The sequence below is a fragment of the Trachypithecus francoisi genome, unplaced genomic scaffold (assembly GCF_009764315.1).
Source record: "Trachypithecus francoisi isolate TF-2019V2 unplaced genomic scaffold, Tfra_2.0 Lachesis_group7, whole genome shotgun sequence".
NCBI classification, from domain to species: domain Eukaryota; kingdom Metazoa; phylum Chordata; class Mammalia; order Primates; family Cercopithecidae; genus Trachypithecus; species Trachypithecus francoisi.
Window position 1 is genome coordinate 35,921,711 of NW_022681472.1, and position 12,431 is coordinate 35,934,141.

Genomic DNA, 12,431 nt, shown 5'->3' on the forward strand with positions numbered 1-12,431 from the left:
CAGAAGTTTTGAGATGAGACCGGAGGTCCTGGTGGTGGGCTCTGATTTCGCAGCCCTCTGCCTGGGAGTGATGGTTGGAGTCGCCGGCTCCTGTGCAGGTGTTCTGCGTGAGTGGCTTCCCATTAAAGGTTAACTGCATAAACACCATTGACTTAAAAAAAAAAAAAAGGTTATCTGAAAACACTGGTAAAAGGAGTTTTGGACTCACATCCAGTTAAATAAAGAACAAAGATTGCTAGCTGGTTAAACTAAAAAGTTACTTAAAAGATTACTAAAAAGTTACTTAAAAGTGAATGAAGTCAATTTTGAAACACTGAGATTTTCCTATAGATTGGAAGGATTGTAATTGAAGTTAATTGTAGTCATGCTAGATTTCCTCTCTGATGTTTTTTTTTCTTCTGGTTATATTTCAGACAATTAATAGCGCCTAATGACTCAGGGTTTCAAGTAATTACCACCAACACTTATAATCTCTCTTATTGGAATGTTCTTTTCACGCAGGGGCTCTGAAACTGAAGGAAATTTATGATTGTTCATGAAAGTCCTTCCATAGGCTGTTAAAAAAAATCAGACTAAAATAAATGTATTCTTCATTTATGTTTCTATTTGTAGCTAGAAGAAAATGATAAAAATAATCAAATACCATTTAAGTACTCTTTAAAAAGTTCCAGTAATTCCCTCTCACACAGCTTTTCTTCCCTCCAATATTGGAATGTTTGAGAGAAATGACAATTAAAATAGAAGATGATTTTTTGAAAATTCCGTGAAACGCTTTGCTTATATATAGGTCTTTCCCCCTAGGTGTGAAAGTATTTTAGTGGAAGTTTCATCACAACTTTGTAAATAATTGATCCTCTGTTTCCTCCAAAAGTCTGACAACGTAAGAGTAACAATAACAGGCCATAAAACACTCCCCCTAATTGAGCAAGGGCTCATTCTTCCCTAACAGGGTTCGGGTTGACTGGAATGTGCTGAAGTCACATTCCAACACCTTCCACTGGCCTGGGCAGCTACACAGTACTCCAAAGGGAACTAATGAGAATCTTTATCTCTATTTCTGCTCTTAGGAAGAAGGTCCAGGAAGAAATGTAGAGTCCAGGAGGCAGACTAGAAAAGGTGGTGGGCCTGGAAAACAAAGGACAAAGTAAACCATGGGGAGAGAGCTGGTCTGTGTGTGGAAGGATGAGGCAGAAGCAGGAATGGAGAAACTCAAACCAAGAGGGAAGCTGACCCAGATACACTGGGGAGGACGATAGAAAAAGCAGATCAGACATCAAGCCAAAAGCCCCCAAACGTCTTTTCTTTTTCTTTCCTTTCTTTTTTCTCTTGTTTCTTTTCTTATTTTGAGACAGGGTCACTCTGTCACCCAGGCTGGAGTACAGTGGTGCAAACACAGCTCACTGCAGCCTCAGCTTCCTCGGCTCAAGTGATCCTCCCTCCTCAACCTCCCAAGTAGCTGGGACTACAGGTTCTAGCCACCACACCTGGCTAATTTTTGTAGAAACGGGGTTTCGCCATGCTGCCCAGGCTGGTTTTGAACTCCTGGGCTCAAGCTGTCCTCCCACCTCAGGCTCCCAAAGTGCTGGGATTACAGGCATGAGCCATTGTGCCCAGCCTCCTTTTTTCTTAATGACTTTAGTGAAGTACAATAACATACTGTAACTTTCACCAGTTTTAAATACACAATTCAATAAATTACCCAGTTGTACAACCATCACCATAATCCAGTTTTAAATTTAATTTTTAATTTTTGGCTTAAACAACTGAAATTTATTTCTTCACATCCTGGAGGCCAGAAAGTCTGAGATCAAGGTGTCAGAAGGGTTGTTTTTTTCCGAGGCCTCTCTCCTTGGCTTGTAGCTGGCTGTTTTCTCCCTGTATCTTCACTGGTCTTCCCTCTGTGTCCATAATCCAGTTTTAGAACGTTGCCTTCACCCCAAGATCTCTCTTAATCATTTGCAGTTAATCCTCGTTCCTATTCCAAACCCCAGGAGACCACTGACTTCCTTTCTGTCTCCATAATTTTGACTATCCTGGGCATTTCATATAAATGAACTTGCATCATTATGTGGTCTTTTGTGACTGGCTTCTTTCAATTATAAATGGTTTTGAGGTTAATTTATATTGTTGCAAGTATCACTATTTCATTCTTTTATTGTGAAACAGTATTTCGATGTGTGGATATATGCTTTTTGTTTATTTATCAGCTGATGGGATTGTTCCCACTTTTTCAGTTCTTATGAATAATGCCGCTGTGAACATTAGTGTTCATTCAAGTCTTTGTGTGATCATATGTTTCCATTTTCCTTCATTAGATACCTGGGAATGGAATTGCCAGATAATACAGTAAACTTATGTTTAACATTTTAAGAAACTGCCATATTTTCCAAAGTGGCTGCATCATTTTATCTTCACTTAAAATATATGAAGGCACAACAATATATGTGTCTTTCTCCATATTCTTGTCAATTTATGTTACTGCATGACTTTGAAATTATAGCCATTCTAGTGGTTGTGAATAGTATCTTACATGGTTTTAATGTGAATTTCCCTAAAGATTAATAATGTTAAGCATCTTTTTAATATGCTTGTTAGCTATTTATGTAATTCAGCAAAATGTATATGCAAATCTTTTGCCTATTTTTTTTTTAGGCTAGTCAAATGAAACAGTGGGAGTGCAGAAGGATTTTGTCCGTTTTAATTGGATGTTTCTCTTATTGAACTGCAAGAATTCTATATATACTATGGATACAGGTTCTTGATCATATATATGATTTGAAAATGTTTTCTCACAGCCTATGGCTTGTCTTTTTACCTTCTAAAAAGTTTATCTTTATCATTTTGATTTTTTTTTAGAGACAGGGTCTCACCATGTTGTCCAGGCTGGTTTAAACTCCTAAGCTCAACTGATTCTTCTGCCTTAGCCTTCCAAAGTGCTGGGATTACAGGTGTGAGCCACTGTACTTGGCCTCTTTTCCCTTTCTTAATGATGTATTTTATAGCACAAATTTGAAATTTTGATGAAGTTCAATTTATCAGTTTTTTTTTTTCTTTAAGGGTTATGCTTTTGGTGTTGTATCTCAAAAGTTTCTGCCCAACACAAGTTCACAAAGATTTTTCTCCTATATTTTCTTCTAAAAGTTGTATATTTTTAGCTCTTACATTTAGGCCTCTGATTTATTTTGAGTTAACTTTTTGGTTATGGTGTGAGGTAAGGGTCTGAATCAGTCTTTCTGCATTCAATAACTTATTTAAAAGGTTTTTTTTTTTTTTTGAGACAGAGTTTCACTCTTGTTGCCCAGGCTGGAGTGCAATGGCGTGATCTTGGCTCACTGCAACATCTGCCTCCCGGGTTCAAGTGGTGGGTCATGCCTGTAATCCCAGTACTTTGGGAGGCCGAGGCTGGTGGATCACCTGAGGTCGGAAGTGCCAGACCAGCCTGATCAACACAGTGAAACCCCATCTCTACTAAAAATACAGAAACTGGCCAAGTGTGGTGGTGAGCACCTGTAATCCCAGCTACTTGGGAAGTTGAGGCAGGAGAATCACTTGAACCTGGGAGGCAGAGGTTGCAGTAAGCCAAGATTGCACCACTGCACTCCAGCCTGGGCAAGAGAGTGAGACTTTGCCTTCAAAAAAAAAAAAAAAAAAAATTACTTTTTTTCATAAAAATAATTGGTATTTGTGGCACCATTTTTTTTTTTGTTCTTGTTTTCTTGTTTTGTTTTAAAGTACTAATACCAGCATCTGGGGCTTGCTACAACCCCTTACCAATGCCCTACAAGACATCTATTTTAAATAGTTTTTTGTTTGTTTGTTTGTTTTTTTTTTTTGAGATGGAGCTCCACTCTTGTTGCCCAGGCTATAGTGCAATGGTGCATTCTCAGCTCACTGCAACCTCCGCCTCTCAGGTTCAAGTGATTCTCCTGCCTCAACCTCCTGAGTAGCTGGGATTATAGGGGCCTGCCACCACGCCTAATTTTTTTGTAGTTTTTTAAGTAGAGATGGAGTTTCACCATGTTGGCTAGGCTGGTCTTGAACTCCTGACCACAGGTGATCTGCCTGCCTTGGCATCCCAAGGTGCTGGGATTACAGGCGTGAGCCACTGCACCCAGCCTAGTTTTTTTAAAGTACTAATACAACCTGATGATTTTCTTATTTATTTATTTATTTATTTATTTATTGTCTTTCCCATTTGGACAAAAACTAGAGGAAAAATGTTAAAAAATGTAACCTTGTCTATGTTTATTTACCATTGCAGTACCCTCAATGTCAGGTACCTAGGAGATGCTCATTGTATATCTGATGAATGAATAAAGTGCTAGGGTAGTAAGTCAGTTGGTAGAACAAAGTCACTCCTGTAGGTGAGCGGGGAATATGAAGCCGAGGTTTCAGAGCAGAAACCAATAGGTGAGGATTACCTTGGGTTTTGGGTCTTTTTTCATGACACTGAGATTCAGGACCTCTTGCTGAGAAAGTGCTTTTTGGCTGCCCGAAGTATAACTTAATATTTTCTCTTTCTTTTTTTCATTTTTTAAAATTTTTAATTTTTTTCTTTTCTTTTTGTTTTTTGTTTTGAGCCGAAGTCTCACTCTTGTCCCCCAGGCTGAAGTGTGATGGCACCATCTCGGCTCACTGCAACCTCCGCCTCCTGGGTTCAAGTGATTCTCCTGTCTCGGCTCCCCAGGTAGCTGGGATTACAGACACCTGCCACCACACCTGGCTAGTGTCTGTATTTTTAGTAGAGATGGGGTTTCACCGTGTTAGGAGGCTTGTCTCGAACTCCTGACCTCAGGTGATCCACCTGCCACGGCCTCCCAAAGTGCTGGGATTACAGGCGGGAGCCATTGCACCCGGCCTAATTTTTTTTTTTTTTTTTTGAGATGGGGTATCATTCGTTACCCAGGCTGGAGTGCGCTGATGCAATGATAGCTCACTGCAGCCTTGAAATCCTGGGCTTAAGTGATTCTCCTGCCTCAGCCTCCTGAGTAGCAGGGACTACAGGTATGTGCCACCGCACCAGCCCAAGTACAGTTTTTGAATTTAATATAGTAGTTAGGGGCATATGTATACGTTTAATAATATACTTATTATTCATTTATTCAACAAATATGTTTGTGTCCCTTGCCAAGTATCAGAGGTTTTGCTAAGACTTGGAGATTTAGTGGTAGAGGAGGTCAATGTGTTCTCTGCCCTTATGAAGTGCTCAGTTCCCAAACCCCTCACTAACTAGCTGTGTGACCTTGTGAATGGTATGTGACTTCCTCTAAGCCTTTTCTGATGTGTAAGATGAAGATTGTAAAGTAGCTACCTTATTTGATTTTGACAAGTATTAAATAAAGTACACAAAGCAAGGGCAACTACTATTTTGTGTAATAAATATTCAGAATGGTATTATTATAAGTTGTTTAACCTACAAGTTAAGATGGAATTATACTGCATTATTCAGCCTCACCTCCCTCTTAGTACCTTATTAATGATTCTGAGTAAATCACTGAAAGACAGGGAATTAATATTTCTTTTTAAAATCTTTAGACTTGTTTATTATAAAGGCACTACATGTGATATAGTAAAAAATAAACAGTACAGAAGCATATACAATAAAAAGTACAAATTCCCCCACCCACAGCACACACCCAACTCATTCTTCAGGGGCAATCACTGTAAACAATTCTGTTTCTCCCTCTAGAAAAGTCTTATGCATATAAAAGTGTGTGTGTGTGTATATATATATATATATATATATATATATATGCATATCCTTAGAAAACAAACAGCACTTTCATGTCCTTTGCAGGGACATGGATGAAGCTGGAAACCATCATTCTCAGCAAACTAACACAGGAACCGAAAGCCAAACACCGCATGTTCTCACTCATAAGTGGAAATTGAACAATGAGAACACGTGGACACAGGGAGGGGAACATCACACACCAGGGCCTGTCGAGGGGTTGGGAGAAAGGGGAGGGAGAGCATTAGGACAAATACCTAATGCATGCGGGGCTTAAAACCTGGATGACAGGTTGATGGGTACAGCAAACCACCATGACACATGTATACCTATTTAACAAATCTGCACATTCTGCACATGTATCCCAGAACTTAAAAAAAAGAAAAGAAAAAAGAAAACAAACAGCACAAAGAATTAGACACTGCCAATCGTTATCACAGGGCATTTTCACTTCATAATGTATATTGGAGAGCAGTCCAAGAGGAACATATCTTGTTCTTACTCAGAATGAGTATTTTTACATTTTCTCAACACACAATTAAACACCACCACCACCACCACCACCAAAATACTCTCAAACTCTTGGAGAAGGTTTATGGGCTACACCCTCCTTCCCTTGCAGCCCCCACACTCCGCACCCTGGCCTCCCACGGCTTCCAGCAGCCAGGGCCTGGCACCTGCCCACCCACATTTTCTTGGCCTGCAACCAGCTGTGGTCAAACCAGCAGCAGAAAGTGAGGGTGGGGGAGGAAAGAAGGAAGAGAAAGCACATCTTCCAAGAGTAGTTGAGAAAGAGCTGCATGAGTCAAGCCCCAACATATAAGGCATAGCACTGAAAGTGTTTTATTACAGGCATTTACACAAAGGGTATCAGGAAGAATGTTTTAGAAGGCAGTGGGTGTGGGAACACCAGGCTTTTGAACTAGTAGTGACATCTGCATCTGAGATCATGATTGGTGGAGGTGGGCAGTGAGAAAGGGCTTGGGGTCTCAAGGGACAAACCTGCTTCCTAGAAATGCAGTGAGCTAGGGTTGCAGGGGAGGGTCGAGGGGAAAAGAGAGATTTCCTCAGAGAAGTGAAATAGCAAGACTGGGCCCAGTACCAGGTGAAGGACAAAGGAACGCTCTGCCCTTTCTCACTGAAAACTAAACCCCACTTCCTCCATTTCCCACCTGCTTGTTTCTCCTCCCACCTCACCACTCTCAGCCCGATTGCTGGACTTCACTTTTGTGAGGGGCTCTAGCTAGAGCTCAGTCCTCAGCTAAGGCTCCAGATGACTGACGTCTCTCCCCACACACAGGCTTCTCAGTGGTTGGACGCTAAGGCAAGTAAAACCTGGGGTAGAGATTCTCATGACCTTGGGAGATGGAGAAACAGATCTTTGATCTTTGCCTCTTTCCTTTGCTTATTCATTTAATCTTGGTTCTTTGGGTTGTGTCTACCTCCGCCTGGGCCAGAAAATATTATAGAATGGTTTAGAGCTTCTAAATTAGGCTGTTAGCGGGGCCAGCACCTCAGCCTGCAGGCCTGGCCTAGAGCCTACACCCAAGAAAGCAAAAACACTCCTCGGGTGGGGCTTTCCTAGACATAAAGCTTTACCATGCCTCTAAGCAGAGGAGCTCCAGCCAAGATTATATTGGGCAGGTAATAAAATTAAGGGCAATAAAACCAGATAAGCCACCTCGTTAGCAGCAGTTTACTGGTAAGGCCATTTCAACAAGAAGGGAAGAAGAGGAGGAAAAGATGGAAGACTCAAATTCTTTGTCAAGTTCTTTCCAGTGGCCTCCTCTGAAAAGGAACATTCTTTTCAGGAGTGCTGGCTTGGAAGAGAGGGCATATGTACATTTATCCAACACCTGCTGAGACCAAGGTGCTGGTTCAGAGGAGAGCCTCTGGAGTTTGGACCTGTCACTTGATTGCTACTGAGAGATCACCAACCGAACTGCTTGACTTTCTCAGAACTTTTTTATCAGTCATGTAAACGAGAGTGAAGATCCTGTACCAGTCTACATAGGATCAACTGATCATTGAGTGTAGATTTGCACATTAAAAGTCACACTAATCCCAGCACTTTGGGAGGCCGAGATGGGCGGATCACAAGGTCAGGAGATCGAGACCATCCTGGCTAACACAGTGAAACCCTGTCTCTACTAAAAAATACAAAAAACTAGCCAGGCGAGGTGGCGGGTGCCTGTGGTCCCAGCTACTCGAGAGGCTGAGGCAGGAGAATGGCATAAACCCGGGAGGCGGAGCTTGCAGTGAGCTGAGATCCGGCCACTGCACTCCAGCCTGGGCAACAGAGAGAGACTCTGTCTCAAAAAAAAAAAAAAAAAAGTCACACTTATATTCATAGTTTCAAAAAAAATAAGACAATACTTATTTTGTAAAGATAGAACCATTTTCTTTTTTTTTTCTTTCTTTCTTTTTTTTTTTTTAAGACAGAGTTTCTTGTTGCCCAGGCTGGAGTACAGTGGTGCAATCTCAGCTCACTGCAATCTCTGCCTCCCAGGTTCAAGTGACTCTCTTGCCTCAGCCTCCCAAGTAGCTGGGATTACAGGCATGCACCACCACGCCCGGCTAATTTTTGTATATTTAGTAGAGACGGGGTTTCACCATGTTGGTCAGGCTGGTTTCAAACTTCCGACCTCAGGTGATCCACCCGCCTCAGTCTCCCAAAGTGCTGGGATTGCAAGCATGAGCCGCCGCACTGGGTCGGAACCATTTTCTTAACTGTATCATCATAGTGATATTATGTTGCTTTTAAGGGATTAAGAAGGAAAAACATGGAAAAAGCAATTAGATTCTCAAAATTGCCTGCACCTGCCTGGGTGCCATGGCTCATGCCGGTAATCTCAGCACTTTGGGAGGCTGAGGTGGGAGGATTGCTTGGGGTCAGGAGTTCAAGACCAGCCTGGGCAACATAGCAAGACCCTGTCTCCATTAAAAAAAATTTAAAAAGTCTGTGATGCACACACACTTTACCCAAGCACATAAACCTACACTCACTGTATATGTATATTTACACTGTATATGGTAAAATAACTGAACTAAACTTTTTTTTTTGAGACAGAGTCCTGCCCTGTCATCCAGGCTGGAATGCAGTGGTGTGATCTCGGCTCACTGCAACCTCAGCCTCCTGGGTTCAAACAATTCTCTGCCACAGCCTCCCAAGTAGCTGGGATTACAGATATCTGCCACCACACCCAGCTAATTTTTGTATTTTTTTAGTAGAGACAGGGTTTCACCATCTTGGCCAGGCTGGTCTTGAACTCCTGACCTCGTGATCCATCTGCCTCGGCCTCCCAAAATGCTGGGATTACAGGCGTGAGCCACCGTACCCAGCCAGGATGCACTTCTAAGCAGCTTTTATTTATTTATTTACTTATTTTTTCATTTTTTGAGATAGAGTCTCCGTCGCCCAGGCTGGAGTGCAGTGGCGCGATCTGGGCTCACTGCAAGCTCTGCCTCCCGGGTTCACGCCATTCTCCTGCCTCAGCCTCTCGAGTAGCTGGGAATACAGGTGCCCGCCACAACGCCCAGATAATTTTTTGTATTTTTAGTAGAGACAGGGTTTCACCATGTTAGCCAGGATGGTCTCGATCTCCTGACCTCGTGATCCGCCTCGGCCTCCGAAAGTGCTGGGATTACAGGTGTGAGTCACTGTGCCCAGCCAGTAGCTTTTATTTTTTTAAGCGTTGGCAAAATATTTCTATAAATAAATACTTGCCCCTGTTAATTTTATTTCTATAAAACTTCTCCAAATATCATGTGGTAATTGAGCTTCTAAATAAGATGCCCTCCTAACAATTGTAAGCTGTATTTGCTCACTAATAAGAGGCATGAAGTGTTCCATGACTGTATTATTCTTGGGGATTCAGGCTGTGGTGATGTGAGCAGCCACCCCTTTGGGACACATCATGCTGGTAAACCACTGATTCATGACACACTGCCAGGAATGGCTGTCATCCAAGTCCCGGGGCAAGTTCAGCCAGCGCCAGAAATCACCCAAGAAGGGCTAGTCAGATGTTTAAATTTCTGCCTTTGTCAGAATCCTCAGAGTTATTTTCAATACCTCCTTTTCCCCTCACATCTTTATCCAATCAGTTACCAACATCTCTCAACTGGTTTCACTTCCTAAATGTCCCTCCAATCTGTCCACTCCTCTTTTACTCTACCACTGCTTTCCCAGACCAAACTGCCTGGATTATTACAAAATCTTTCCAACTGGGCTAGCCCCATCCACTTTTGTCTCCCTCCAATCAAGTCCCCACACAGTGACCAGGTTGATTTAAAAGCGAGCACAGATCTGAGTGGTCTTTCCTCTCCCTCCCAGTCTCCAGTGGCTTCCCCCCTTGCTCTCAGATGAAGATCAATATCTGCACCTGCCCAGGGGCCATGAATGAACTGGCCTCTCTCCAACTGGTCAGTCTCAACCTGTACTTCACATCACTATTCTCCCACTTTCTCCACGTCATTGATCTGCTCATGGCTCCTCATATCTCACGAAATTAGGGAAGACCCATGTACCTGAATTTTCCCAAAAGTTCCTTAGGTGGTTCTGAACCACTGCTATGATTGAAAGTATTAATAGCTAGACAGGCTCTTCCTGTCTGTGCCAGGGCGGCATGTGGTGCATGCCGAGCCACAGAGATACTCAGGCTGTGCCCTCAGGATGACCGAGTGGAAGACAGCAGCACCAGTGGTAGCAGAGAGCCCTGGCATCAAACTCTTTGGGAAGTGGAGCTCCGATGATGCGCAGATCTATGACACTTCCTTGCAGGATTACACTGCAGTGAAGAAGTATGCCAAGTACCTGCCTCACAGTGCAGAGCAGTATGCCACCAAACGCTTCCGCAAAGCTCAGTGCCCCATCGTAGAGCGCCTCGCTTACTCCATGATGATGCACGGCCGCAACAAACGCAAGCAGCTCATGATTGTGCGCATCGTCAAGCACGCCTTCGATATCATCCAGCTGCTCACAGGCAACAACACTCTGCAGGTCCTGGTGAACGCCATCATCAACAGTGGTCCCCGGGAGGACTGCACATGCATTGGGCGAGCCAGGACGGTGAGACGACAGGCTGTGGATGTGTCCCCATTACTCCGTGTTAATCAGGCCATCTGGCCGCGGTGCACAGGCGCTCTTGAGGCTGCCTTCCGGAACATCAAGACCATTGCCGAGTGCCTGGCAGATGAGCTCATCAATGCTGCCAAGGGCTCCTCCAACTCCTATGCCATCAAGAAGAAGGACGAGCTGGAGTGTGTGGCCAAGTCCAACCGCCGATTTTCCCGGTTGCTGCCCAATAAACCTATCTGCCTTCTGCCTTTTGGGATGGCCTCACAAAAAAAAAAAAAAAAAAAAGTAGCTAGACTGAAGATGGAGCCAAGTTGAAATTTGCATCCCAGGCTCTTATGATAGCATCAGAGTTTGACTTAGGTTTAAAAAGCAGGCCAGGAAAAATTTCAAACTGGCAAGTCATGGGGCAGGCTTTGCAGAGCAGTTCACTGCTGTTCCTTCTGCTATCCCAAAAGGGCTTGAAGAGTGAATTACAGATCAACCACTGGGTAAATACCTTGTTACTTTCTAGAAAATATAAACGTAGCTAAAAGAAGCAACCATGAGGCTGAGGATGCATTCACAAAAGCTCTGGAATATTACAGATGAAGCAGATAGTTCCTTCATAATCAAAAAATCAGCTGAAAATGTCTTTTTCTGGAGGAATAGAAGTTCGTGTTTGTAGATTCTGTGTAATGATGTTGCAACAGAGTTTGTTAAACGGACTCAGATGAGCTATGGGTTGAATCCTTTTCTAGAAACTGACAACTAGGAAAGGCTAAGCCTGATCAAATGATATTTATTGCTCTTCTCTTCCAATTCCATTATAGAAAGATTCCAACATACTGTCAAATTTCCTTTTCTGCAAATATCTCATGAATTGCATTTTTAAAATGGGATTGATTGACCAGAGCGGTGGCTCATGCCTGTAATCCCAACACTTTGGGAGGCCGAGGCAGGTGGATCATGAAGTCAGGAGTTCAAGACCAGCCTGGCCAAGATAGTGAAACCCCGTCTCTACTAAAAAAAATTTAAAAATTAGCCAGGCACGGTGGCAGGTGCCTGCAATTCCAGCTACTCAGGAGGCTGAGGCAGAGAATTGCTTGAACCTGGGAGCGGGAGGTTGCAGTGAGCTGAGATTGTGCCACTGCACTCCAGCCAGGGCGACAGAGTGAAATTCCATCTAAGAAAAAAAAAAAAAAAGAAGGATAGATTTTATTTGTCACTGTTGCTTATAGAAAATACTGAGTCCTCACCCAGCTGTGGGAGGGTATGACTAGTTTAGATTCCCTCCAAGTTGTGTGTGACAGTATCTGGCATATTTTCAATAACTGTAGTCATAATTCCCAACATTACTTGGAGAGCAAAGCACAGGAGGAAATAAATCAACTTTTAATGTCAGGATGTCCCACCTTTTCTATTGCTTTTTTTGGACATCAGTGAGGCAGTAATTGTATAATTAACCTTGAACTTATCACTTTATAGTCAGATGATTGCTTTATCAAGAAGCTCTATCTGTAACACACAAGTTTATTTATTTTTTTAAAAAACAGCTTTCCAAACTAGAAAAAATCTTAAAAATATGACTAGAAAAAATCTTAAAATAATGATTATCATCTGTGCACGGTGGCTCATGCCTGTAAT

The 12,431-nt window shown here is 42.7% G+C and overlaps 1 protein-coding gene across 1 annotated transcript; it reads left to right on the plus strand.

Moving 5' to 3' along the window:
• Window positions 1–10,325: 10,325 nt before the first annotated feature.
• On the plus strand, window positions 10,326–11,123 carry LOC117079044 (40S ribosomal protein S5-like). The gene has a single exon (XM_033202688.1). The coding sequence runs from the start codon at window positions 10,404–10,406 to the stop codon at window positions 11,121–11,123; it is 720 nt and encodes a 239-aa protein (XP_033058579.1). The 5' UTR covers window positions 10,326–10,403.
• The last annotated feature ends 1,308 nt before the right edge of the window (window positions 11,124–12,431 follow it).